At 35.8% G+C, this 23,529-nt stretch overlaps 1 protein-coding gene across 14 annotated transcripts in view; it reads left to right on the forward strand.

Annotated features, from left to right (window-relative positions):
• Positions 1-23,529, forward strand: part of BDP1 (B double prime 1, subunit of RNA polymerase III transcription initiation factor IIIB) — a 72,432-nt gene that overhangs the window by 16,119 nt on the left and 32,784 nt on the right. For 11 of the 14 annotated variants that reach the window (XR_004983167.2, XM_036411140.2, XM_036411149.2 and 8 more), the window contains exons 8-16: positions 2,798-2,852; positions 5,323-5,466; positions 8,296-8,577; positions 12,007-12,154; positions 13,103-13,261; positions 14,757-14,916; positions 17,841-17,932; positions 18,540-18,732; positions 19,660-19,775. Coding sequence is in view for 13 of the 14 variants with exons in the window: in XM_036411140.2 (XP_036267033.1) it covers positions 2,798-2,852; positions 5,323-5,466; positions 8,296-8,577; positions 12,007-12,154; positions 13,103-13,261; positions 14,757-14,916; positions 17,841-17,932; positions 18,540-18,732; positions 19,660-19,775 (1,349 nt within the window). In the remaining variant the exon portion in view is untranslated. The remainder of the gene's footprint in view (positions 1-2,797; positions 2,853-5,322; positions 5,467-8,295; positions 8,578-12,006; positions 12,155-13,102; positions 13,262-14,756; positions 14,917-17,840; positions 17,933-18,539; positions 18,733-19,659; positions 19,776-23,529) is intronic. The other 3 variants (XM_036411142.2, XM_036411160.2, XM_036411148.2) reach the window with 2 other exon arrangements.

Consider the following 23,529-nt stretch of genomic DNA (forward strand, 5'->3'; position numbering starts at 1 on the left):
TTCCTTAACTTCAATATTGTATTTTCTTATTTATGTTTTGTCCCCTTCTAAATATCTTTGAGAGTGTACTAATAAGCCACTGAAACTAAGATGAAGAATTATATAATGAAGAGGGAAAATAAATGTATTAGTAGTAGAATATTTGTGTTAAGTGTTGTTGTTTTTTATCACAAAATAAATTTCTGTATTTCCTAGGAAGAAAATACATTTCCAATTGATAGTTGAGATCTTTTTTCAACAGTGGGCTTAAACTTCATTAATTAATTAAAGGGGCCATTAGGAAAGATAGATTTCCCTCCCACCCCACCCCTTGGGCTAGGCATGGATTGGTCACCTGAGGAACATTGTACAGTGTGATGATCATTGTATGTCTACAAAAAATGAGAAAATTTTTAATATTTCTTAATTTTGAGGACAAAATATTAAAGTTCTGTGAAGGCTAGAAATTGATTATCTGGAGAAGCTGATCTGAGTAATTAATGATCAATTTGTTACTAGATGATTTCTCTCAAAAATTGTTCAGACTATTCCCCTAAAAGTTTATAGTGTAGTTCCAGTAGGCCTTTTGGCAAAGTGTAGAAAAGTGAAAATGGACTACTGATTTAAATGTCAAACCAACCTTAGATTCCAGGGATAAATGACTAATATAAAATATTCTTCAAAAACTTTTAAGTAGTTCTGAATTGTGTTTCCAATTAGGTAAAACTAGAGGCCCAGTACACGAATTCGTGTGGGGAGGGGAGAGGAATGGTCCCCTCAGCCCAGCCTGCACTCTCTCTAATCCGGGACCCCTGGGGGCATGTCCAACTACTTGTTTAGGCCTGGGGATTGGGCCTAAACTGGCAGTTGGACATCCCTCTAATAATCCTGGACCACTGGCTCCTAACCATTCACATGCCTGCCTGCGTAATCACCCTTAACTGCCCCCCTGCCGGCCTGATCACCCCTAACTGCCTCTGCCTGCTGGCCTGTTAGCCCCCAACTCCCCCCACACCCCCCACTGTCCTGGTTGCCCCACACAGCTAGCTGCTCATTCCTTTGGTAGTCCCTCACTAACCCCCCTGCCAGCCTGGTCGCCCCACGCAGCCTGTTTGGTCATTCATTCGGTTGCAATGGTTGTTTAGGTTTTTATACACTTAATGGCCAGATTATTATGATTTCTGAATGCATAATCATCTGGTCACTCAGTATGTGTGTGTGTGTGTGTGTGTGTGTGTGTGTGTGTGTGTGTGTGTGTGTGTGTGTGTGTATATATATATATATATATATATATATATATATATATATATAAAATTAGAACCTCAGTGCATGAATTCGTGCATGGGTGGGGTCCGGCCAGCCTAGCCACGGGGAGGGGACATGGGCAATTGACCGGCCTGTCTGCTGGTTGAACTCCTGGTCAAGGGGACAATTTCATATTATATAGGATATACCGGTATACTTAGTGGCCAGATTATTATGCATTCAGAGAGCATAATAATCTGGTCACTCAGTACTCAGTGTATAGATAGGTAGGTGTAGCAATATTTTATAGTTCAATACTGTATAGAGCCTATTAGCATTTTTATCAGAAGGTTTAATTTAGTGATTATAGTCAGTCACTTTTTATGAATGCAACTTAATTTTTGAGATGTTTAAAGATTAATATGATTTTTTAAGAAAGAAAGATGATCACTGAAAACTTTTATATTATTTAGTAAAAGTTTATGAAGAAAAGTAAAGAATGGAAATGAGGGGTAATCTGTAGATTTAAAGATATTTAAGTAATAAGTTTTTTTTTTTAAAATGGATAAAGATAAACTGGAGTCTTAACAATGTTCTCTTGAATGGTAAACAGTAAGGAAATGCAAGAAAGTAATTGCTTTAAAAATCAGATTGTTGGTTAGGTTCTTTCGGAGGGAAGAAGGGGGCCATAAAATAGCTCGTTTGTTTTCTGTGCTTTTCTCTTTTTTTCAATAAAAAGTTTTATTTTTATATTTTTAATAAGAGCATTATTAGACCACTGATCTGTAGAAGGGAGCAGTTAGCAGGTTGTTCCCAGACCCGGGATGAATATGCATGATTAGACATCCTGGGACACAGACTTACACCCTCAGATATCTTAATTACCTTAGGATGGATTGAGCCTAAATCTTTTCTATCTCCATTGTAATGGACTTAATCTGGAGTGGAACTGGCTATGGGGCATTAGAAAATGTGCCTTAATATAAAGAAGGTTCCAAAGATAAACCTGGCCTGTTTCAAAATTTTGCTTAGGTGTTTCTTTATCTCTATTCCATAGATTTAACAATATGAATATATTAGTTTTTAAAAATATATTTTTATTGATTTCTGAGAGGAAGTGAGAGAGAGAGAAACATCAGTGATGAGAGAGAGTCATTGATCGGCTTCTCCCTGCACATCCCACACTGGGGATTGAGCCTACAACCCAGGCATGTGCCCTGTTCTGGAATGGAACTGTGACTTCCTGGTTCATAGGGTGACACTGAACTACTGTGAACCATGCCAGCTGGGCAATATATTAGTTTTTAAAAAGTTAATTCTGGTTAGCTTAATTGATTATAGGTTTGATCTGTTTTCATGCTAGTGGACTTTCATTGCTGTTTCGTGCTATTGATTATAAGGAAGATCAGAAAGCTCAGTATAAAAGGTTTACTAACTTGTCTGTTGGTAAAGACATTTTTATTTATTTGGGTTATATGTTACCATAAGTTTCATTTTCATGGTTATTTTGTTTAAACGTAATCCTCACTTGTTTAATAGGAGAAAATTATAGCATTTTTTGTTTTGTTAACAGAATAAATTTAAACGTGAAGAGAAAACAAATGGATGGAGAATAGACAAAGCATTCCGTAAGTATTAAGACCATTTTAATAAGGTTTTATATCAAGATCCTAAAAATCAATCTTTGTCTTTTGTTTAATGTGTGTTTTTTAAATATATTTTTATTGATTTCAGAGAGGAAGAGAGAGAGAGAGAGAGAGAGAGAGAGAGAGATATCAATGATGAGAGAGAATCAATGATTGGCTGCCTCCTGCAGGCCCCCTACTAGGGATGGAGCCTTCAACCTGGGCATGTGCCCTTGCCTGGAATCGAACGTGGGACCCTTCAGTCCACAGACCGACGCTCTATCCAATGAGCCAAACTGGCCAGGGCAGGTTCTAATGTGTTTTAAATTAGTTTTGTCCTTATATTGGTTTGGATAAAACTATATAATGGTGATGGGACAGGTGAGAATCCTGCTTTTATTTTTATTTTTTTAAGATAGTTTTAAAAAAATAATGATTTCTACAGAGAGGTAGAGAGAGGGATAGAGAGTTAGAAACATCGAAGAGAACGAAACATCGATCAGCTGCCTCCTGCACACTCCCTACTGGGGATGTGCCCACAACCAAGGTACTTGTCCTTAACCGAAACCGAACCTGGGACCTTTCATTCTGCAGGCCGACACCCTATACTGAGCCAAACCATTTAGGGCGAGAATCCTGCTTTTATAGTGTTCAATGTAATTGGGTAGGGGAAGGGGCACAGTTTGTAAGCATGATAACTTTAGATAGTGATTAATTTCTAAACTAGGTGGGTGGATAGTTAGATTGGGTGGTCAGGGGAGTTCTATCTGAAGAAATGACATTTGAATTTATTCCTGAATTTGAAGGAATGATGTGTGCCTTTCACTGTCTAACTAATAGCCTCATTAAAGTTAACTTTTTTTTTCTTTTTAAATCTAGAGAAAGATATCAAAGGATCTGTAAAGCAAAACAATTAAATGTACTGTATAAAGTAGTTCCTTCTTTGGAAGATAATAATCCAATGCCTTCTGATGAATAAATGTACTTAGTGTCTATTTAGTATTTATCTCAGGAAAAAATCTAAAGAGAGGATCTAAATTTTGGAGCATGTACATTTATTTAATGAGTAAATACTAAGGTAGATGAGTGGACCTTATACTCCTTGTTGTATTGGGTCCTCAGGAAAACCTCTTCTAGGAAATACTTTTGGAAGATCTGGAATACTGTGGTTTTCAACCCTCTCCATTTTAGAAAAGTGTTCCAGAATCTTTTAATTAAGTTTTAGGTATTATAATAAGAATTTATAAACCTATAAATCTTTTATGGGATGCAGAGTCATTGTTAAATCCATCATAATAGATTCATTTACAATTGATAGATTTTGGTTCTTTCTAGTGGAAAATTAAAAAAATAATCTAAACTTAAATAGTATTTTTTAGAACTTATATTTTGAATTCCTCTGAGAAGCTTTATGGATTATTTTTTTATCATCGTTGTGGAAGGCCAGAACACACAAAGGCTGGGTCTACAATAAAACAGGGCCTTCAGGAATTCCAGTTTGGGGCTTGGTTTCCTAAGACTAATTTATTTTTGTTTTGGTATATATCTCTTTTTCTGAGGCCAGCTTCTAATAATCTTATAATCAAATCAATCTTGATTGGGGATCAAACCTCCAACTTTCTGTGTACAGATGATGCTCCAACCAACTGTGCCACTTGGCCAGGGCTCATTAATCATGTGCTTGAGATTCACTTGAATTAATTGCTTTTATCACTAGATACTTTTTTTTAAAGTTTATTTTTATTGCTTAGTGGTCTATTATGTGATGATTAGAGGCCTGGTGCATGAAATTTGTGCATGGGGGTGGGGGTGAGGATCCCCTCAGCCCGGCTTGCACCTTATCCAATCTGGGACCCGTTTGGGGATGTTCGACTGCCGGAGATTGGGCCTAAACTGGCAGTCGGACATCCCTCTCACAATCCTGGACTGCTGTCTCCTAATCACTCAGCTGCCTGCCTGTCTGGTCACCCTTAACTGCCCCCCTGCCAGCCTGGTTGCCCCCAGCTGACCCTCTGCCAGCCTGATCGCCCCATGCAGCCTGCTTTTCAGTCGTTTGGTCGTCCCTCACTAACCCCTCTGCTGGCCTGGTCATAGGCAGCCATCTTGTGAGGGCCTGAGGGTTAATTTGGATATTACCTCTTTATTATGAAGGATAATATAGTGACTGGAGTTTTTTATTCATTTTCTCCTGTTGATTAACCCATTTGTGTGTGTTGTTTTTTTTTTTTTTTAAATTGACTTTTAGAGAGAGAGAGAGGAAGGAGGAGAGAGAGAAACACTGATTTGTTGTTACACTTATGCATTCATTGATTGATTCTTACATGTGCCCTGACTGGGATTGAACCTGCAACCTTGGAGTATCCGGATGATGCTCTAACCAGCTTAGCTACCCAGTCAGGGCCCCATTTGCTTTGATATTTTGGTACTAAAATAAAAATTTGAAGGTTCTTTTTCTTTTTTTTTTATTAAACAGAGGAAAAGCGCCCTTTTGACTTCGATTTTTTTGCTCATTTGCTTCAGAAAGTTCTTGATGAAGAAGAGAAAAGAAAACAAAAATCCCTTAAAAATCAGAATTTAAGGGAGAAGAAATCCTCTAAACCACGGAAAAATGTAAAAGGTATTTATTTTAAAAGAAAGTGTGTTATTTTACTTAATAGACTTGCAATATTAAGCCTTTGAGTGTTCACTTGTAGTTCAGGTAATTGAGGTTACCAGAGCTCAAGACAGTAGCTGTCTTTTATTTGTTCTTTTATTTTTATTTTTATTTTTTTTATTTTCTAATTGTCATGTCTGTTTGATATCTTTCTTGCATCTAGAGCAGTGATTCTCAACCTTTCTAATGCCACGACTCTTTATTACAGTTCCTCATGCTGTGGTGACCTCCAACCATACAATTATTTTCATTGCTACTTCATAGCTGTAATTTTGCTACTGTTATGAATGGTAATGTAAATATCTGTGTTTTCCGATGGTCTTAGGCGACCCTGTAGAACCTAAGTTAATGTTTATATAAATGTTAATTTAATGTTTATTTAAATGTTTATATAAAAAGTTCCCTACCAGGGAAGCTTGTTAGAAGCTCATTGCCCAATAATTTTATTGGAGGCTTGTCATACCCTTTGCTTGGCACGTACCAGAATTCAGACTACCAGAAGGAAGGCCAGTTGTTCAGCAGAAACCTCATTATTTGTACAAACCATTTAAGTAGACAGGTGGGGACTCGCCTCAAGCCCCAGTTTCTAGATAGCAACGGGCCAGCCTTTTTAGAAAGACCTTTCAAAGGTTAGATGCTATGTTAATTCTCTTCTGCACAGAGCCAGTCTCAAATTTCCTTTTTTGGAGTATAGTGTCTACATGTTTTAAAAAGTATTGATCACTGCAAAGTTTTCACTCTTTAGTCATTTTTCTTTACTTAACTATACATAGCCCTAGGAGATTAAAATAGATGTGGTTATCATGTAACAACACAAGTAACTCACTGTATCTCGTTAATGTGAGAAATTTTCAGATGTATTACCATGTTTCCCCGAAAATAAGACCTAGCACATGGAAAGATAAGACTACCCTGAAAATAAGACCTAGGGCAACTTTGGGAGAAAAAATTAATATAAGACATTGTCTTATTTTCGGGAGAACAGGGTATTACAAGTCTCAGAAGTTAAAAATTGCTGATTATTATTCTGATAGAGAATAAATCCAGAATTGTCTTAGTTTTAAAATCTTGTTTTGACTTTTTTCACAAAAATAAATGACATTGTGCCCTAACCAGTTTGGCTCAGTGGATAAAGCATCAGCCTGTGGACTGAGGGCTCCCAGGTTCGATTCTGGTCAAAGGCATATACCTTGGTTTTGGGCACATTCCCAGTAAGAGGTGTGCAGGAGGCAGATGATTGATGTTTCTCTCATTGGTGTTTCTAACTCTCTATCCCTCTCCTTTCCTCTCTGTAAAAAAATCAATAAAACATATTAAATAAATGACATTGAATTTTATTATTTTTTTTTAAAGATTAGATATTTCTAGAGATGTCTGATCAGCCATAGTATCAAGTTAAGTTTACTTTTGGTTTGGATGCTGTTCCTATGGTGATCTCTATTTTTGCTTTTTATTTATTTATTTATTTATTTATTTATTTATTTTTAATATATTTTATTGATTTTTCACAGAGAGGAAGAGAGAGGGACAAAGAGATAGAAACATCGATGATGAAAGAGAATCATCGATCAGCTGCCTCTTGCACACCCCCCACTGGGGATGTGCCCGCAACCAAGGCACATGCCCTTGACCGGAATCGAACCTGGGACCTTTCAGTCCGCAGGCTGATGCTCTATCCACTGAGCCAAACCAGTTTTTGCTATTTTTGCTTTTTAAATTATTTCATCTTTAAATAAAAAAAAAAAAAAAATCCTCACCTGAGGTTGTGTTTGTTTTTTAAATTAAATTTATTTTTAACATTGATTTTAGAGAGAAGAAGGAAGAGAAGGAGAAATATTAATTGGTTGCCTCCCATATGATCCCCGACTGGGGATTGAAATGAAATCTAGGTATGTGCCTTGACTGGGAATTGAACCCACTCTAACCAACTGAGCCATCCAGCCAGGGCTGTTTTCATCTTTTATTTCAGTTGACTATTTATATGCCTTCAAAAGAAAAGCACTAGAAATTGTTTTAAAATATTTGTTAAAAATATTCTTCATTGAAAAATCATTCAGGAAATAAAATTCTTGAGCTCTCTTCTACCCTGCCAATCAGAATCTTCAGATTTCCTATGGATAACTATTACTAAACTCTTTCCTGTGTGTGTGTGTGTGTGTGTGTGTGTGAGAGAGAGAGAGAGAGAGAGAGAGAGAGAGAGTCTTAGTCTTAACAGTATGTGTAATTGTTTTTGTTTAATAGAAATGAGGTCATACTACATATGTTGTTTTGCAACTTGATTTTAATGTAACAGTATATTTTAAAATCTTTTACATCATTACAGCCGAGACCGGTTTGGCTCAATGGATAGAGCGTCGGCTTGGGGACTGAAAGGTCCCGGGTTCGATTCCGGTCAAGGGCATGTACCTTGGTTGCGGGCATATCCCCAGTAGGGAGTGTGCAAGAGGCAGCCAATCGATGACTCTCTCTCATCGATGTTTCTAACTCTCTATCTCTCTCCCTTCCTCTCTGTGCAAAATCAATAAAATATATATTTAAAAAAAAATAAAATAAAATCTTTTACATCATTACATATGAGCCTACCCCATTATTATTATTTATTGCATGGATTTTTATAGCATAAATGTATTTATAACTTAATTTTATTGTTTTCTGTTGGGCATTTTATATTGTCTTCAAAATGTTGCTTATACAAATAATATTACAGAGGATATCCTTGGATATTTGCTGTCTCTGCTTTAAGAATTTTTTGTAGGTTGTTTATGTATTTATAACCATTTCTTTTATTTTCAGTGAAAAAAGTTACCAGTGAAGGAGTGACTGACAATCCAGATGAGTCTATGAGTGCTAAAATTTCAGATACAGAAGATTCTCAAAAGGATACTCAGACAGTTCAAGAAGAACTGCAGCCTCCGACTTTATCAGGACAGGATTCAGAACAGATTGCATTAGAACCAGACCTAAATCTAGAAAAAAGAAGGAAAAATCAAGATGAAGTTGGTACACAAGAAGTAAAAAATCTTTCAGGAAATGCCACTGTTCAGCCAGGCCCTTCTAAAGGAGAAAAACAGAAAAGTAAGTTTTTAACATATTTTAATACCCTCTAATTATTTGAAGGCATGTATATAATAATTTTATCTAATAAAGATGGTATATGCAAATTGATCATAACTCCCAACAAACGATGGTGACACCCACAGCCAATAAGGAAGGAATATGCAAATTGATGCGACAAGATGAGAAGAGGTGGAAGGTGGCTCCAGCTGGGGCTGGAGCAAGGCAGTGCCGGCAGCCAGGGGAACGAAGGCCTATTCTTGCACGAATCTTCATGCATTGGGCCTCTAATATAGTCTATAAATTAAATGTCTTTCTTTAGATAGTAGTAATTACTAATGTTTATTAACTGGTTCTGTACTTATGTACTATTTATTTATTTATTTATTTATTTAATATATTTTTTATTGATTTTGTACAGAGAGGAAGGGAGACAGATAGAGAATTAGAAACATCGATGAGAGAGAGTCATCGATCAGCTGCCTCTTGCACACCCCCCACTGGGGATATGCCCGCAACCAAGGTACATGCCCTTGACCGGAATCGAACCCGGGACCCTCCAGTCCCCAAGCAGACGCTCTATCCATTGAGCCAAACCGGTCTCGGCTGTACTTATGTACTATTTAAACACATTTATTTAATTTATTTTTTTGTTAATCCTTACCGGAGGATATTTCCCCCATGATTATTTATTAAATATGTTTTTATTTATTTTATATAGAGGAAGGGTGATGGGTAAAGAGATAGAAACATTAATGAGAGAGAAACATTGATAAGTTGCCTCCTGCATGCTCCACAGAGGGGATCAAACCTGCAACCCAGGCATGTACCCTGGCTGGGAATCAAACCAACAATCTTTTGGTGCATGGGTTGATGCCCAAACACTGAACCACTCTGACTGGGCTTTTCCATGTTATTTTTAGAGAGAGCAGAATAGAGGGAAGGTGGGGGAGAGACAAACAAAGACAGAAAGAGAACCATTGATGTGAGAGAGATTAGTTGTCTCCAGCACTCACCCTTACTGGGCTCGGAATCAAACCTACAGCCCAAGTACATGCCCTTGACCAGAATCAAACCCTGGTGCAAGGGACCATGCTCTAACCATTGAGAATCACGGGCAAAACACTTTTATTTTTAATTTAGTAGGAAAAGGATTAATAGAAACCACAAAGCTAAATGGGAACATTTTTTTCTCTAAAATTTGTCTCTAAGATTTATTACCTGAATTGTACTCCCATTAACAATGATAAGAAGTCACATATAGCCGAAACCAGTTTGGCTCAGTGGATAGAGCGTCGGTCTGCGGACTGAAGGGTCTCAGGTTCGATTCCCGTCAGGGGCATGTACGTTGGTTGTGGGCACATCCCCAGTAGGGGGTGTGCAAGAGGCAGCTGGTCGATGTTTCTCTCTCATCGACGTTTCTAGCTCTCTATCTGTCTCCCTTCCTCTCTGTAAAAAATTAATAAAATATATATTTTTTAATATATATTTTAAGTCACAGGTCTTCAAATAATTTGGTTTCACTCAACATCATTTTTTCACAACTTGATTGAATGTCTTAGGAATTTAACTCTTGTTTATACATAAGTTAGTTGCTGGTAAAATTGGTTTTGTTATATGTAATTTTGCCTCAGTGCCAGGAACCAATCTATTGACAATATAAAGTGAGGACTTAATATAGTTAAGTGCACATTGCTTGTATCTGTTAATAAATCACAGGTATTTATGTTACTTTTTCATAGCACCTCTCTGAAATCACAATAAATTGTGTAATTTCTATAAAAGAGCTACTGAACTACACATTCTTCCCATTTTCATTTTTTAAACTTTCTTAGAATACAGATATATTGGCACTTATGAGTTTTTAGGGAATGAGGGCTAAGAGTTTAGGGAAGTCTTGGTCCCTTTCCTTAAGAGTTCATATATAGTCCTAGCCATATATAGCCTGGCTCAATGGATAAAGCGTTGGCAAACTGAAGAGTCCCAGGTTCGACTCCTGTCAAGCTCACATACCTCGGTTGCAGACTCGATCTCTGCCCCAGTCAGTGTTTGTGTAGGAGGCAGCCAGTCGATGTCTTTCTCACATAGATCTTTCTATCTCTCTCTCTCCCCTTCTCTTGCACTTTCTCTAAACATCAATGGAAAAATATCCTGAGGTGAGGATAGAAAACAGACAGACAAATGACTTCATGTATAGATTATTTAAAACAATCAAGTAAAGAGAGGAAAATAAATAGTAGCAGACCATATAATTCTTTTAAAAAAAATTATATTTTGTTAATTTTTTTACGGAGGGGAAGGGAGAGTGAAAGAGAGTTAGAAACATCTATGAGAGAGAAACACAGATCAGCTGCCTCCTGTACACCCCCCATTGGGGATGTGCCCCAACAAAGGTACATGCCTTTGACTGGAATTGACCTTGGGACCCCTCAGTCCGCAGGATCTGTCCACTGAGCCAAACCCAGTAGGGCCAAAACAACTTTTCCATAGAATTTAAGTTTTATGTAATTCAGCTTCACCTATATGATTTTTTATTTATTATAATTGTTTTTAAAATATTTTCATTGATTTCAGAGAGGAAGGGAGAGAAAGAGGAATATCAATGATGAGAGAGAATCATTGATTGGCTGCCTCATGTATGCTCCCTCCACTGGGGATTGAGTCCACAATCTGGGCATGTGCCCTGACTGGAAATTGAACTGTGACCTTCTGGTTCCTAGGTCTACGATCAACCACTTAGACACATTGGCCAGGGCACCCACATGATTTTAATAAATGAGTCCTGATTGGTAGCATAGTTTGGTTTATAGGCATTACAATATTATGCTCTTTTGTGGCTTACTATTAAAAGATATTACATGTAAAATGGGATAGCTCAGTGATTAAGAAATTGGACTTTAGAAATCAAGCAGACCTTGGTTTAAATTATTTCTTTTATTTGCTAAGTATGACCTTGGGCAAGTCAGTTAAGATCTTTCAACTTAGATTCATTTTTTTTCTGTGATGGGGTTAATATGAATAACTTTTAGTAGGATTGTTTTAAATATTAAATATTTATCTGATGGATTTACAGTTTCTATCACTTAGTAAGTTCTGAAATGATTAGCTATTACTGTGTTATAATTATGACACTTACTGAAGGAACAGAAGAGCGAAATCTACTTTATTTCATAACTAGACATATTTAACCACTTGAAATTTAAGCAAGATAAAAGGAGATGCTACAGATTGTCTAAGAAATTTGTGCTGATCCTAAAACACAGTTGTAAGTTGATTGATTTTTCATTAATGCTCTTAAAATATTATCTATCTCTTGCATATAAGAACTTAAATGTTGAATGGATTAATGATTTATAGTAAGAGATGTTATATGTAAATTCCTTTGAGCTTTAAAATATAGAGGTTCTTGCTGTCACTTTTTAGAATAACATATGTATTTTGTATTTATAGGTAAATGTCCATTTTTAAGGCCTGAGGAAAATGAAGATGAAGGCAATAAGGAACAGAAGCTTTCCTGTGTACAAACCATTGATGAAGTTGAGGATTTATCCTCCAGGGACAAAGTTGTGAATAAAACTGACCCTGTTCTTTCATTAAGGTATTTTATATATAATCTTTCCTGACTTTGTTTACATTTTCTGTCAGTTACTGAGAGGAGTGTGAAGTCTCCAACTGTAATTGACTTGGCCTATTTATCTTTTCAGTTCTATTTGCTTTTCTTTATGTATTTTAAGGCTCTGTTATTAGGTGAATACATATCTTGAATTGTTGTCTCCTCTAGGTGAAGTCAATCCAGGCATGTCCCCTTGACCAGAATCAAACATGGTCTCTTCAGTCCACAGGCTGATGCTCTATCCACTGAGCCAAATCAGCTAGGGTGAAGGAATAGTTCTTTTCTATTTTTATTTTTTGATTTTTTACAGAGAGGAAGAGAGAGGGATAGAGAGTTAGAAACATCGATGAGAGAGAATCATTAATCAGCTGCCTCTTGCACACCCACTGGGGATGTGCCCGCAACCAAGGAATCGAACCCGGGACCTTTCAGTCTACAGGCCGACGCTCTATCCACTGAGCCAAACCAGTTTCGGCAGGACTAGTTCTTAAAACATAGTGCGCCCTAACCGGTTTTGCTCAGTGGATAGATCGTTGGCCTGCGGATTAAGGTTTCCAGGTTTGATTCTGGTCAAGGACATGTACCTTGGTTGTGGGCATATCCCCAATAGGGAGTATGCAGGAGGAAGATGATTAATGTTTCTCTCTCATCGATGTTTTTAACTCTGTCCCTCTCCTTTCCTCTCTGTAAAAAAATCAATTACATAAAATAGGTAAAGAAAGTACAGTGTTAAGAATGAATTTAAAAAAAATTAACATGGTGCAACAAAGATCACAGTAAAGCCAAAATATTTGTTTTAATTTTCTCATAATATGAAGGATTATCGTTCATAGTGTTGGTTAGTATATATCATTTTTAAAGTCTTTTAAATAATTAGTTTAAAGTAAGCATTGCTAAGAATTTCTCCCCCCCCCCATGTTTTCATTTCTTTAATAGTCAACAAGATGCTACATCAGTAGCAACTGAGGCTTCAGAATCAATCACTTCAGATTTGCATTCATCAGAAGTTGGAATTAGAGTCTTATGTGAGGTGAATAATGCTGAAAGTAGTTGTACAGAAGAAAGAAATGTTGAACTAAAAAATATATCACTGTAAGTATTTTACATGGTAAGACTTAAAAATTTATTTTCAAACTTTTGGTAATTTCTTATAATTTAACAAATGTAAATAATGTTGCTTCTTGCCCTAACTGGTTTGGCTCGGTGGATAGGGCATCGGCCTGTGGACTCAGGCGTCCTGAGTTTGATTCCGGTCGGGGGCATGTGTCTTGGTTGCCAGCGTGTCCCCACTGGGGAGTGTGCAGGAGGTGGTTGATTGAGGTTTCTTTCTCATCAATGTTTCTAACTCTCTCCCTCTCCCTTTCTATCTGTAAAAAATCAATAACATATATTAAAAAAAATAATGTTGCTTCTATTAGGATTGAGGAGGGAACTATAGACCATTTAATATGTTTGTGATCTGAGTGTGTATATTTCATTACAGAAAGAGCCTCTTTCATATATGATGTATTATAATAATACAAATTTTAGCCAAGTAGTAACTTAAGAAATTCTAAAATAATTTAAAATCTTAAATATTTGCTGAGATTTTACTTTTACTTGGTTTAATATTCATGCCTGTTGTCAAAGTAATGGATTTTGATATTTATGACTTTGAAGAGATTATTATATTTTTTAGTATATAGATACAGGTTAAGTTAATATCTTCACTAAAAACAGAACAAAAGCATCACAGAATTTTCCTTTGAAGAGATATGTAAAAAATTCAGACTTCCTTTTTGTCTTCCTCATAACTTCTCATATGGTCTTAAAAGCTATTCAGTTTATAAGTTATTTATATTCAGTAAAGCAAAGTCATATTGAGAATCAATCTTATTTTTTAAAATTAAAATTAGTCTTTGATATAGATAATAGTATATTCTTATGGTTCATCTGTCTAAAAGTGTAAAAGTATTGAGAGAAATATTCTTCCTTTCATATCCTTATTCACTCTAACCAGTACCAGTTTTATTTTTTCAGAAGTTAAAAAAAAAGTATATTAAGTCCTAACCAGTTTAGCTCAGTGAATAGAGCGTCAGCCTATGGACTCAAGCATCTCAGGTCAAGCGCATGTACCTTGGTTGCGGGCACATCCCAATAGGGAGTGTGCGGGAGGCAGCGGATCGATGTTTCTCATTGATATTTCTAACTCTCCCTCTCTCTTCCTCTCTGTAAAAAATCAATAAAATATATTTTTAGAAAAAATAAAAAATATATTAAAGATAATACAAGTAGCTCTGCCCATTGTTTGCTCAGTGGTTAGAGTGTCGGCCTAACCACTGGAGGATTTTGGTTCAATTCCTGGTCAAGGAGATATATATATATCTCCTTGACCAGGAATAAAAAATATATATATATATATATATATATATATATATATATATATATGATGGAACAAGTTAGTTATTGCCTCATTGCTGTTTCTCAGTTTTCTTTGCTACTCTGTAATATGCTTAAGTGAGGTTTTTTTTTCTGACTGTGAGTGAATTTTTAAGAATTTAATTTAATATGCCTGAATGAAAGTGCATAATGAATTTTTTTTTTTTAGGGAAGCTGATCAAACAGAAAATGTTAAACCTATGGTAAGAGGACGATTCCAGAGACCTAAACCCAATTTATCAAGGGCTGTTGGGAAGAAATCCGTTCTTTCACAAGGTAAAACAGATGCCAAGAGCAAGAATTTACATCCGGAACCTTCAGTTGAAAAGGTATGGAGCAAGAGACTTTATAGATATTAAAATTATAAAAAATTTTTTCCTAAATAGTTAGAAATAAAAATATTTAGTTATAAAAAGTAATGTTTGTGATACTAACACAAAGATATAAGAACTTACACATTAATATTAAATATTTTATTAGTGTCTTGATTATGCATTTTCTTCAGAACAACTTTCCCATTAATATTAAATTTGTCATAGCCAGGCCAGTGTGGCTTAGTGGTTGGGCGTCAACTTATGAATCAGGAGGTTGTGGTTCGATTCCCCATTAGGGCACATGCCCTGTTTGCAGGTATGATCTCTGATGGGGAGCATGTAGAGGGGGCCAGCTGATCAATGATTCTCTCTCATCATTGATGTTTCTCTCTCTTTCACTAGAGAGGAAGTTAATTAAAAAAATATTTTAAGAATATTAAATTTGTCTTTCTAGGCTCCTGCTTTATTTCATTTTTACTTAATTTTTAAAAGTATATGTTTTTATTGATTTTTAGAGAGAGGAATGGAGAGGGAGAGAGAGAAACAATATGAGAGAGAAACACCAGTCAGTTGCCTCCTGAATGCAACCTTCCTGGGGATGGAGCCCATAACCTGGGTATGTGCTTTTACCCGGAAAGGAACTGGTGACCTTTTGGTACGTGGGACGATGCTCAACCAACTGAATCATATCGGCCATTTTTTTTAGAACCTAAGACAAATTTCAAACACCTTCAATAATGACAAATCTGACTTTTTTTATATGAAATTATTATTCAAAATGTTTTTTAAGCCAGCTATGCATAAAATTATATCTACAACTTTGTTCTGTTTGTCCTTTATGACTTAAACTTTCTTTTTATGTATGTAAACATTTCTATAGTTTTTAATAATTTTTTTTTGTTTAATATCCATTGATGTTTTAGAGAGAGAGTGGAAAGGAAGGAGAGAGAAAGAGAGAGAGAGAAACATTTATGTGGGAGAAACATATCAATTGGTTGTCTCTTGCACTTGCTCTGATCCAAGGACAAAGCTGCAGCACAGGTACATGCCCTTGAACAGGAATCGAACCTTCAACCCTTTGGTGTGGGCTGGGTTCTAACTACTTAAGTCACACCAGCCAGGGCAATCATAGTATAACATTTAAAACTTCTTTCTCTAAATTTATTCATTTATTTTTCTTGGGATTAATTGATCTTTTTAATTAAGGTTAACATCAATTTACTAACCATTTATCTAATGGTGGATATTTAGGTTATTTCCATTTTTCAAACTCTTGAAATAAAGCAAACAATTTTTTAAATAGGGCTTTCGTAAGGTAAAACAAAGGGTAAATTTTCAGAGGTGGTGAGATTAATGGGTCAAAATATTTTTAATGTTTTTATAGGTCTTGTGCATTGTCACACTGACAATCAAAAACATGACTCTATTTACATTGCTACAAGCACCAAATGCATGTTCTGGTTTCCTTATATTCATGCTAGCATTATATTGTTTTAAATTTTTTATTTTTGGTAAAATACTTTTTATAATGTTAGTCTACATTTTTTTCTATTATGTGAAGCAGCTTTTTTCTCATACTTTTTATAATTTCATTATATTGTAATTATATAAGGTATTTTTAATTTTTAGAAAATTGGGAAAATATACACTCATGTAAAAATTAAAACCTTCCTGCCGAAACCGGTTTGGCTCAGTGGATAGAGAGTTGGTCTGTGGACTGAAAGGTCCCAGGTTTAATTCTGGTCAAGGGCATGTACCTTGGTTGCGGGCACATCCCCAGTGGGGTGTGTGCAAGAGGCAGCTGATCGATGATTCTCTCTCATTGATGTTTCTAACTCTATCCCTCTCTCTTTCTCTCTGTAAAAAATCAATTAAAAAATATATATAAAAAAAATTAAAACCTTCCTGGCTGGTGTGCCTCAGTTGATTGGAGCCTAGCAATTGGTATTCTCTTTCCCTCCCTCCCTCCTAAAAATCAGTGAAAACATATTATGCCTTAGGTGAGGATTAGGAAAAAATTAAAACAAAAACTACTTGTAATTTAATTTTTAAGATGCAACCAAAATTTTGATTTTTCCAGCTTTTCTTAATTAAAAATGGAGTAGTATTAATTCAGTATTATATCCTTTGGTATTTAACTTCTACAAATATTTTCCCATATCATTAAACATCTTTTGAAAACATGTTTGTTTTTTTATTTAGGAACTTCATAATATTCTATCAGTGGGTGTGAACTGAGTTTATTTTAACCATTTATTCATTGTTGAATATTTTGTCTATTTACAGCAGGGATGGGAGAACTTTTTTCTGCTAAGGGCCATTTGGATATGTATAACATAATTCACAGTCCACACATAATTAAATTAGCCTGCTATATTTGGTCAGACCTAATGCCTTCGCAGGGCTAGACCAAATGATTTTGTGGGCCTTATATGTCCCGTGGGACAGACTTTCCCCAACCCTGATTTTACAGTGTTTGCTATTTGTATAATATTCCAGTGAACATCTGTGTACTTAAATTTTAGTCGAAAATTTTAGAATAGAGTCCTAACAATCATATTACTGGGTTAAAAGGATGAATATTTTAAGGCTCTTGATTCATATAGCCAAAAGGCTTTCCAGAAAGGATATACTGATTTGCAGTAATGTATCAGGTTATACAGGGTTAGGCAAAAGTAGATTTACAGTTGTGAATATATGAAACAAGTTTATTATATTTTTTATTAATTATTGTATTATTTTCCATACAAATAACTGTAAACCTACTTTTGCCTCACCCAGTATGTTTTCTAATACTTTTATCTATGTGTATGATTTTAAAAACTCTCTTCTTATTAGAAGCACAAAAGAAATTTTTTTCTTTAAATTTTTCTTTACTTATTGCAAAGTTTGAAGTTTTTTATGTTAAGTAGATTAAATGTAAAACATTGAATTCATAGACCCACATGGAAAAAGATAAAATGAATTCATTTGACATTTCTGGAATGGAGAATACAGAGAAAGAGAATGCCGAAGCTGATACTGTATCTAGGTAAGTATTTAGGAAGTAGAATACAAATAGTAACTCTTAGGAATGATTGTAATAATTTTTCTACTTGATACTGTCTAAAGTATATTTTTAGCTATACACTTTAAATCTATTTTTAACAGTTGTTGAAACATTTACTAGGTGTACCAGTTAATAATGCAGATTTTGTAATAAAGAAAAAACCAAAATAATTTCAAGAGAAATTCAAACGTGCTTTATTCAAAGTCATGACCTCGCCAACTACACATTTTCCACATCTTTAGGAAATTTGTGGATACGTCTCAATAGAACTTTTCTTGTTTTGAGGCAAACCATTCAGACACCCAGTTTTCCACTTATTCGTATGTTTTGAAGTGCTGCTGAGAAAGTGCATGTGCCAATGATCAGACCAAGTGGTAACCTGAGGAAGCAAGGTCTGGTGAATACAGGGGTTGGGTTAATATTTCCCAGGAAAGATCTTTTAACGTGTCTTTTGATGGATGTTCTTGAGGATACTTGTGAATTATTTTATATTACAAATTATTTGTACTTGAGAGAAGGGAATGCTAAAAACATGCAAGTATGTGACTTCAGGCTAACGATTGATTTGATTCCTTTGTAATTCTTTTAGTTTGAGTGAGAAAATGAATCTACAGGAAGATAATCAACCAAAGGCTTTCAGACCTGCACGACTGAGGGGCCGATTACAGAGGCCAAAGCCAAATGTAGTTAAAGCTGCTGAAAGAAAAGAAATCCTTGCATCAAAGGAAGAAATTGGGGCCAATGTAGAAAAGAATGAAAATGAATCCTGTGTTGATATAAATGTAAGTATTCTGATTCCTTCCAGTGTTTTTGTTAAATCTATAAGCCTTCATTTGCCCCTTTTTTTTTTTTTAATTTCCATTAATTTCAAAGAGGAAGGGAGAGGGAGATATAAATATCGATGATGAAAGAGAATGAATTGGCTGCCTTCTGCCCACCCCACACTGGGGATTGAGCTGCCAATCCGGGAATGTGCTCAATCGGAGAATTGAACCATGACCTTATAGTTCTTAGATCAAACCTCAACCACTGAGCCATGCCCGCTGGGCCTCATCGCTTTTTAAACAGTAGTGTTATACCATGGTGTACATTGTTCATTAAATATAAGCCCAAAATCTCTTAGGCAGCCACTTAGCTAATTGTAACTCAGCTCTCTAGATTTTGGGCATTAATATGATGGATTCTCATATTTGGACTTGTTTTTCCCCATTACTCTGCAGATTTTGAATTACACTTCCTTTTGAAAATATAGCTTGATAAGTGAATTTTAATGCTGGCAGAAACAAAATGTTAAAATCTTCCTACTAAAATATAATTCTAAGAACAAAGATTATGGATTTTAGATTATTTACATAATAATAACTAGTCTTTGTGATAAGGGTAACAGTTGGCATAATTTTCAAGGTCTGTAATGTGATTATAAGAAGAAGATATGTTCAAAGAGATAGATCCCAGGGTATAATTCTTACAGATGAGACTAAAGCAGTTACTTGCTTTCTGATTGGGAAGGAAGTGGAGCCTTTGAGATGAGGTAAAAAGTGTGGCTTATGAAATTTCCTAAGATATCTAAAGAAAAAACCCAACATATTTGGACTACCATTTTATGGTTTTGAAATGTTACTGTTTTCTTTGTACTCAAATTGGAATTATAAATGGTGGTTTCATTTTGAAAACTAAAACTTTTTTAAAAAAATGTCTTTGTTATTAAGACTCCTGAACAAATAGAAGATCAGTCATGTGATATCACTTCACAATCTGGAAAAAAAGATACTTCTTTTCAAAATGTGCAATCAGATGAGCCCAAGTCTCTTAATGAATGTTCAAGGTAAGCATCATCTTATTGACTATATAATTTTTAAAAAAATATATTTTATTGACTTGTTTGTTTGTTTTTTGCCCCCCTCCCTCCCTCACATACTTACCCTCCTTGCCCAGAGTGAATATATAATTTTAAAATTTTGTATAAAGTTTTAGAAATTGTTAATTTTTAAAAACAAGCAAATCAGACTTGATTTTTTTTGTATATCAAGTTACATAATATCTATAATAATAAAAGTATAATATGCTAATTAGACTGGACAGCTGAATGACCTTCTGAATGACATTCTGGACATCTTTCAGATGAAGCCTTAGTGGCGGGGGCTAAGATAGAGGCAGTTAGGGGCAATCAGGCAGGCATGCAGAGTGTTTGGAGTGATCAGGCAGTCAGTTGAGTAGTTAGGGACAATCAGGCAGGCAGGTGAATGATTAGGGGTGATCAGGCAGTAGAGTGGTTAGGAACAATCAGACAGGCAGGCAGAGTGGTTAGGGGCTGTCAGGCAAGCAGGCAGATGAGCGGTTAGGAGCCAGCGGGTCCTGTGGGCTGGGGGCAGTTCCTGCATTGAGCTGCTCCCTGGTGGTCAGTGCTTGTCATAGTGACCCATCATTCTTCTGGTCATTCCATTGTTTGGTCAATTTGCATATTAGGCTTTTACTATATAGTATAACCAGTCTGATCTCAACAACTTTTTTTTCAAGGCAGTGTCCTTTCTGTCTTATCATGTGATCTTTCTTGTCTTTGAATCTCCAACATTCTTAAAAACAATTCTAAGATTCTATGTTTAATCAAGCCATAGGTCTCTTTGTGTATAATAGGCACTTCTCCTCCCTCCCAAACATTTTGAACTGCCAAGATGCTATGTAAGAGAAAATAAAGAGACACTGAGATGAAGAATGCATTAAAAATTCTTCTTGGTTATATATAAATTAGCAAATATACCTAAAAAATTTCCCTAGGCTAATTTGGCATCCTGTGTACTCTTATGATTATCTTATGGATGTTTATAAATACTTTGTTGATTCTTAAACTGTATTTTAGAGAAATACATGTGGACCATAGAGTAGATTTGTAATCGTGTGCACATTCTTCTCCTATCTTCTCCACTTATGATCCTCTTTTTTTCTTTACCTTTTTCCTTAAATTCTGTGATCTTGGAGAGTTGTGGATCCATTATATGTTTTAAGTTGAGGAATAATTCAGTACAATTTCATATCTGATTTCTAATCTCGGGTACTGCTCTTCAGTTAATTACGCAGGTGAGATAAGCTCTATTGGAGGAGATCTGCCTCATTCACCATTGTATTCCCAGTTCCTAGCACATGCCTTCCTGGCATGTAGTAGGTGCTTAGAACTATTTGTTGATTGTTTGTTCATGAGCTCCAAGTAATGTGTTACTGATTATTTATCCATAAAAGTAAAGTTTATCAAAGACCTTTAATTACTGAGACTGTTTAAATGGAATATAATTGTAACATTGTGTATTTGTATTTTAAAATCTGAATTTATATTAAAGTACTGATATTATTAATAAATCTTTTGCTTAAAGCATTTAATGTTTTAAGAATATGCTAGTGTTTAAAATGTGACTTTATAATGATACTAGAGGCCCAGTGCACAAGTTTGGGTGGAGTTTCCAGGGGGGTAAGATGGGAGGCTGGGATGTGATCAGCCCTCTGAGTGGGCCATGGGACACCCTTGCCAGCTTGTGATCCTGATCCTTCCTGCTGACATTCACACCTGTTGTTGGGAGCCACCTGATGTTTTATACTGTTTCTTCCTTGTTGAGTGTTGAGGGAGGAAAAGTGGCCACAGTGCCTGAGACTGACTTCCAGGAGGCCAATGTTACTGTTGGATTTTGCTGGCAGTGCTGGTCCGTTGGTGCCTGTGCTGTTCTATGGAGATTGGCCCTGCAGGACTCCTGAGGGAGAGAGTGGCTGCCGCCTGGCTGGTGGACTGCACTGACCACCAGTGGGCAGCTCCTGTTTTGAGCATTTGCCCGCTGGTAGTCAGTGCGTGTTATAGTGACCGGTTGTTTGGTTGCGTAGGCTTTTATATATATAGACTTTATCTTTTCCCATGATAACCAAACCAAGGTTGCTAGTGCACAAATCTTATTAAAAGCTAAATATTTCTGGATGGAAATGAAAAGTATCATAAGTCAGAAAACAGAATAAAACCCACTGAGAACTAAGTTAAATTTCCTTTACCAGTTGGTATTAATTTTACATTGAATATTATCTATTACTAAAGTTAATGATAGTTGAAAAACACCTCAGTTATATGAACAAGTACAATTTGTGTTATCACAAATTGTATTAAAAAAACGTTTCAACAAAGGAAGATAGGTTGGGACATAGACAAGTTCAAACAAGCACTAACGTAGTTGTAAATAATTTAAAAAGTAAAAACAAAATTTTCTTTTGTTAATTCTCACCCAAGGATATTTTTCCATTGAGTTTTTTTTAGAGAGAGTGGAAGGGAGGGGGAGAGACAGAGAGAGCGAGAGAAACACTGAGGTGAGAGAGACACATGGATTAGTTTCCTTCTTCATGGCCTGACTAGGGCCGGGGATCAAGCTTGCAACTGAAGTATTTTCCCCTGACTGGAATTGTACCCGGAACCATTCAGCCGAGGGGCTGATGCTCTACCCACTGAGCCAAACCAGCTAGGGCAGTTTTAACTCATTTTTTAAAAGCTGTTGTATACATTTGTTCAGACTAACATTACTGAAATGCCCAGTAACACTCAGGAAACTGCCAAATATTGTTCATTTAATTCTTCCTTTTAGTCCCATTTTCTTAGAGAAATGTGTTCTCTTAGACAGAGAAATGTCTGTACAGGAAATATCATTTTAAATTGCTTTTAAAAGTGAGGAGGTGTGAACCTAGTTCTTAGTTAGAAGGCTGTATCTTTTTTTAAAACGTGCCTCCATCCAGCGGTTTGAGAGACGGATTTTGAAGGAATAGAGAAAAGAGAAATATCCACACAAGTCTGGCCATATAAGTGGGTCCCTTAACTCTATGGTAAGTCATATGTCTGTGTAAATGATAATAAGGCAAAGATGTAGGAATAGCAAACACAAATTGGGCGAGCTACAATGTAGAGCCTGGAGAGTTTTTCTCCAACAGTGTTTGTGAAGAATGGTGTGAATGAGGATTAGTAGGAAACTATTCAGGGCCAATTAGCTGCTAATCTAATTGACCTTACTGATAACTTTTTCTTTATATGTATCTCTAGGTAAATAGATATTTTATTATTTTAAAATTTTACCATATTTTCAAAAGATGAAATTTTCCTCTTGATTTTAATTTAAATTTATTATTTTTAATAAATTCTCTACTTAATTTTTAAACAAAAGTTTATTGATTGATTAATTTGAGAGAGAGAGAGAAAGAGAGAAACATCAATTTGTTGTTCCACTTATTTATGCATTTATTGGTTGATTCTTATATGTGCCCTGACCAGAGATTGAACCTGCAACCTTGGCAAATGGATCAATGCTCTAACCAACTGAGCTACCTGGCCAGGGTTCTCTTTTAATTTAATTTGATTTTTATTGATTTCAGAGAGGAAGAGAGAGAGATAGAAACATCAGTGTTATGAAAGAATCATTGCTTGGCTACCTCCTGCACACCCCCTACCAGGGAATGGGCCCACAACTGGGCATTTGCCTTGACTGGGAATTGTGCCATGACCTTCTGGTTCATATTTCAGTGCTAAACCACTGAGCAACATATCTTTGGGCTTTCTTAATTTTCTT

Source organism: Pipistrellus kuhlii, unplaced genomic scaffold, assembly GCF_014108245.1.
Source record: "Pipistrellus kuhlii isolate mPipKuh1 unplaced genomic scaffold, mPipKuh1.p scaffold_m20_p_4, whole genome shotgun sequence".
Lineage (NCBI taxonomy): Eukaryota > Metazoa > Chordata > Mammalia > Chiroptera > Vespertilionidae > Pipistrellus > Pipistrellus kuhlii.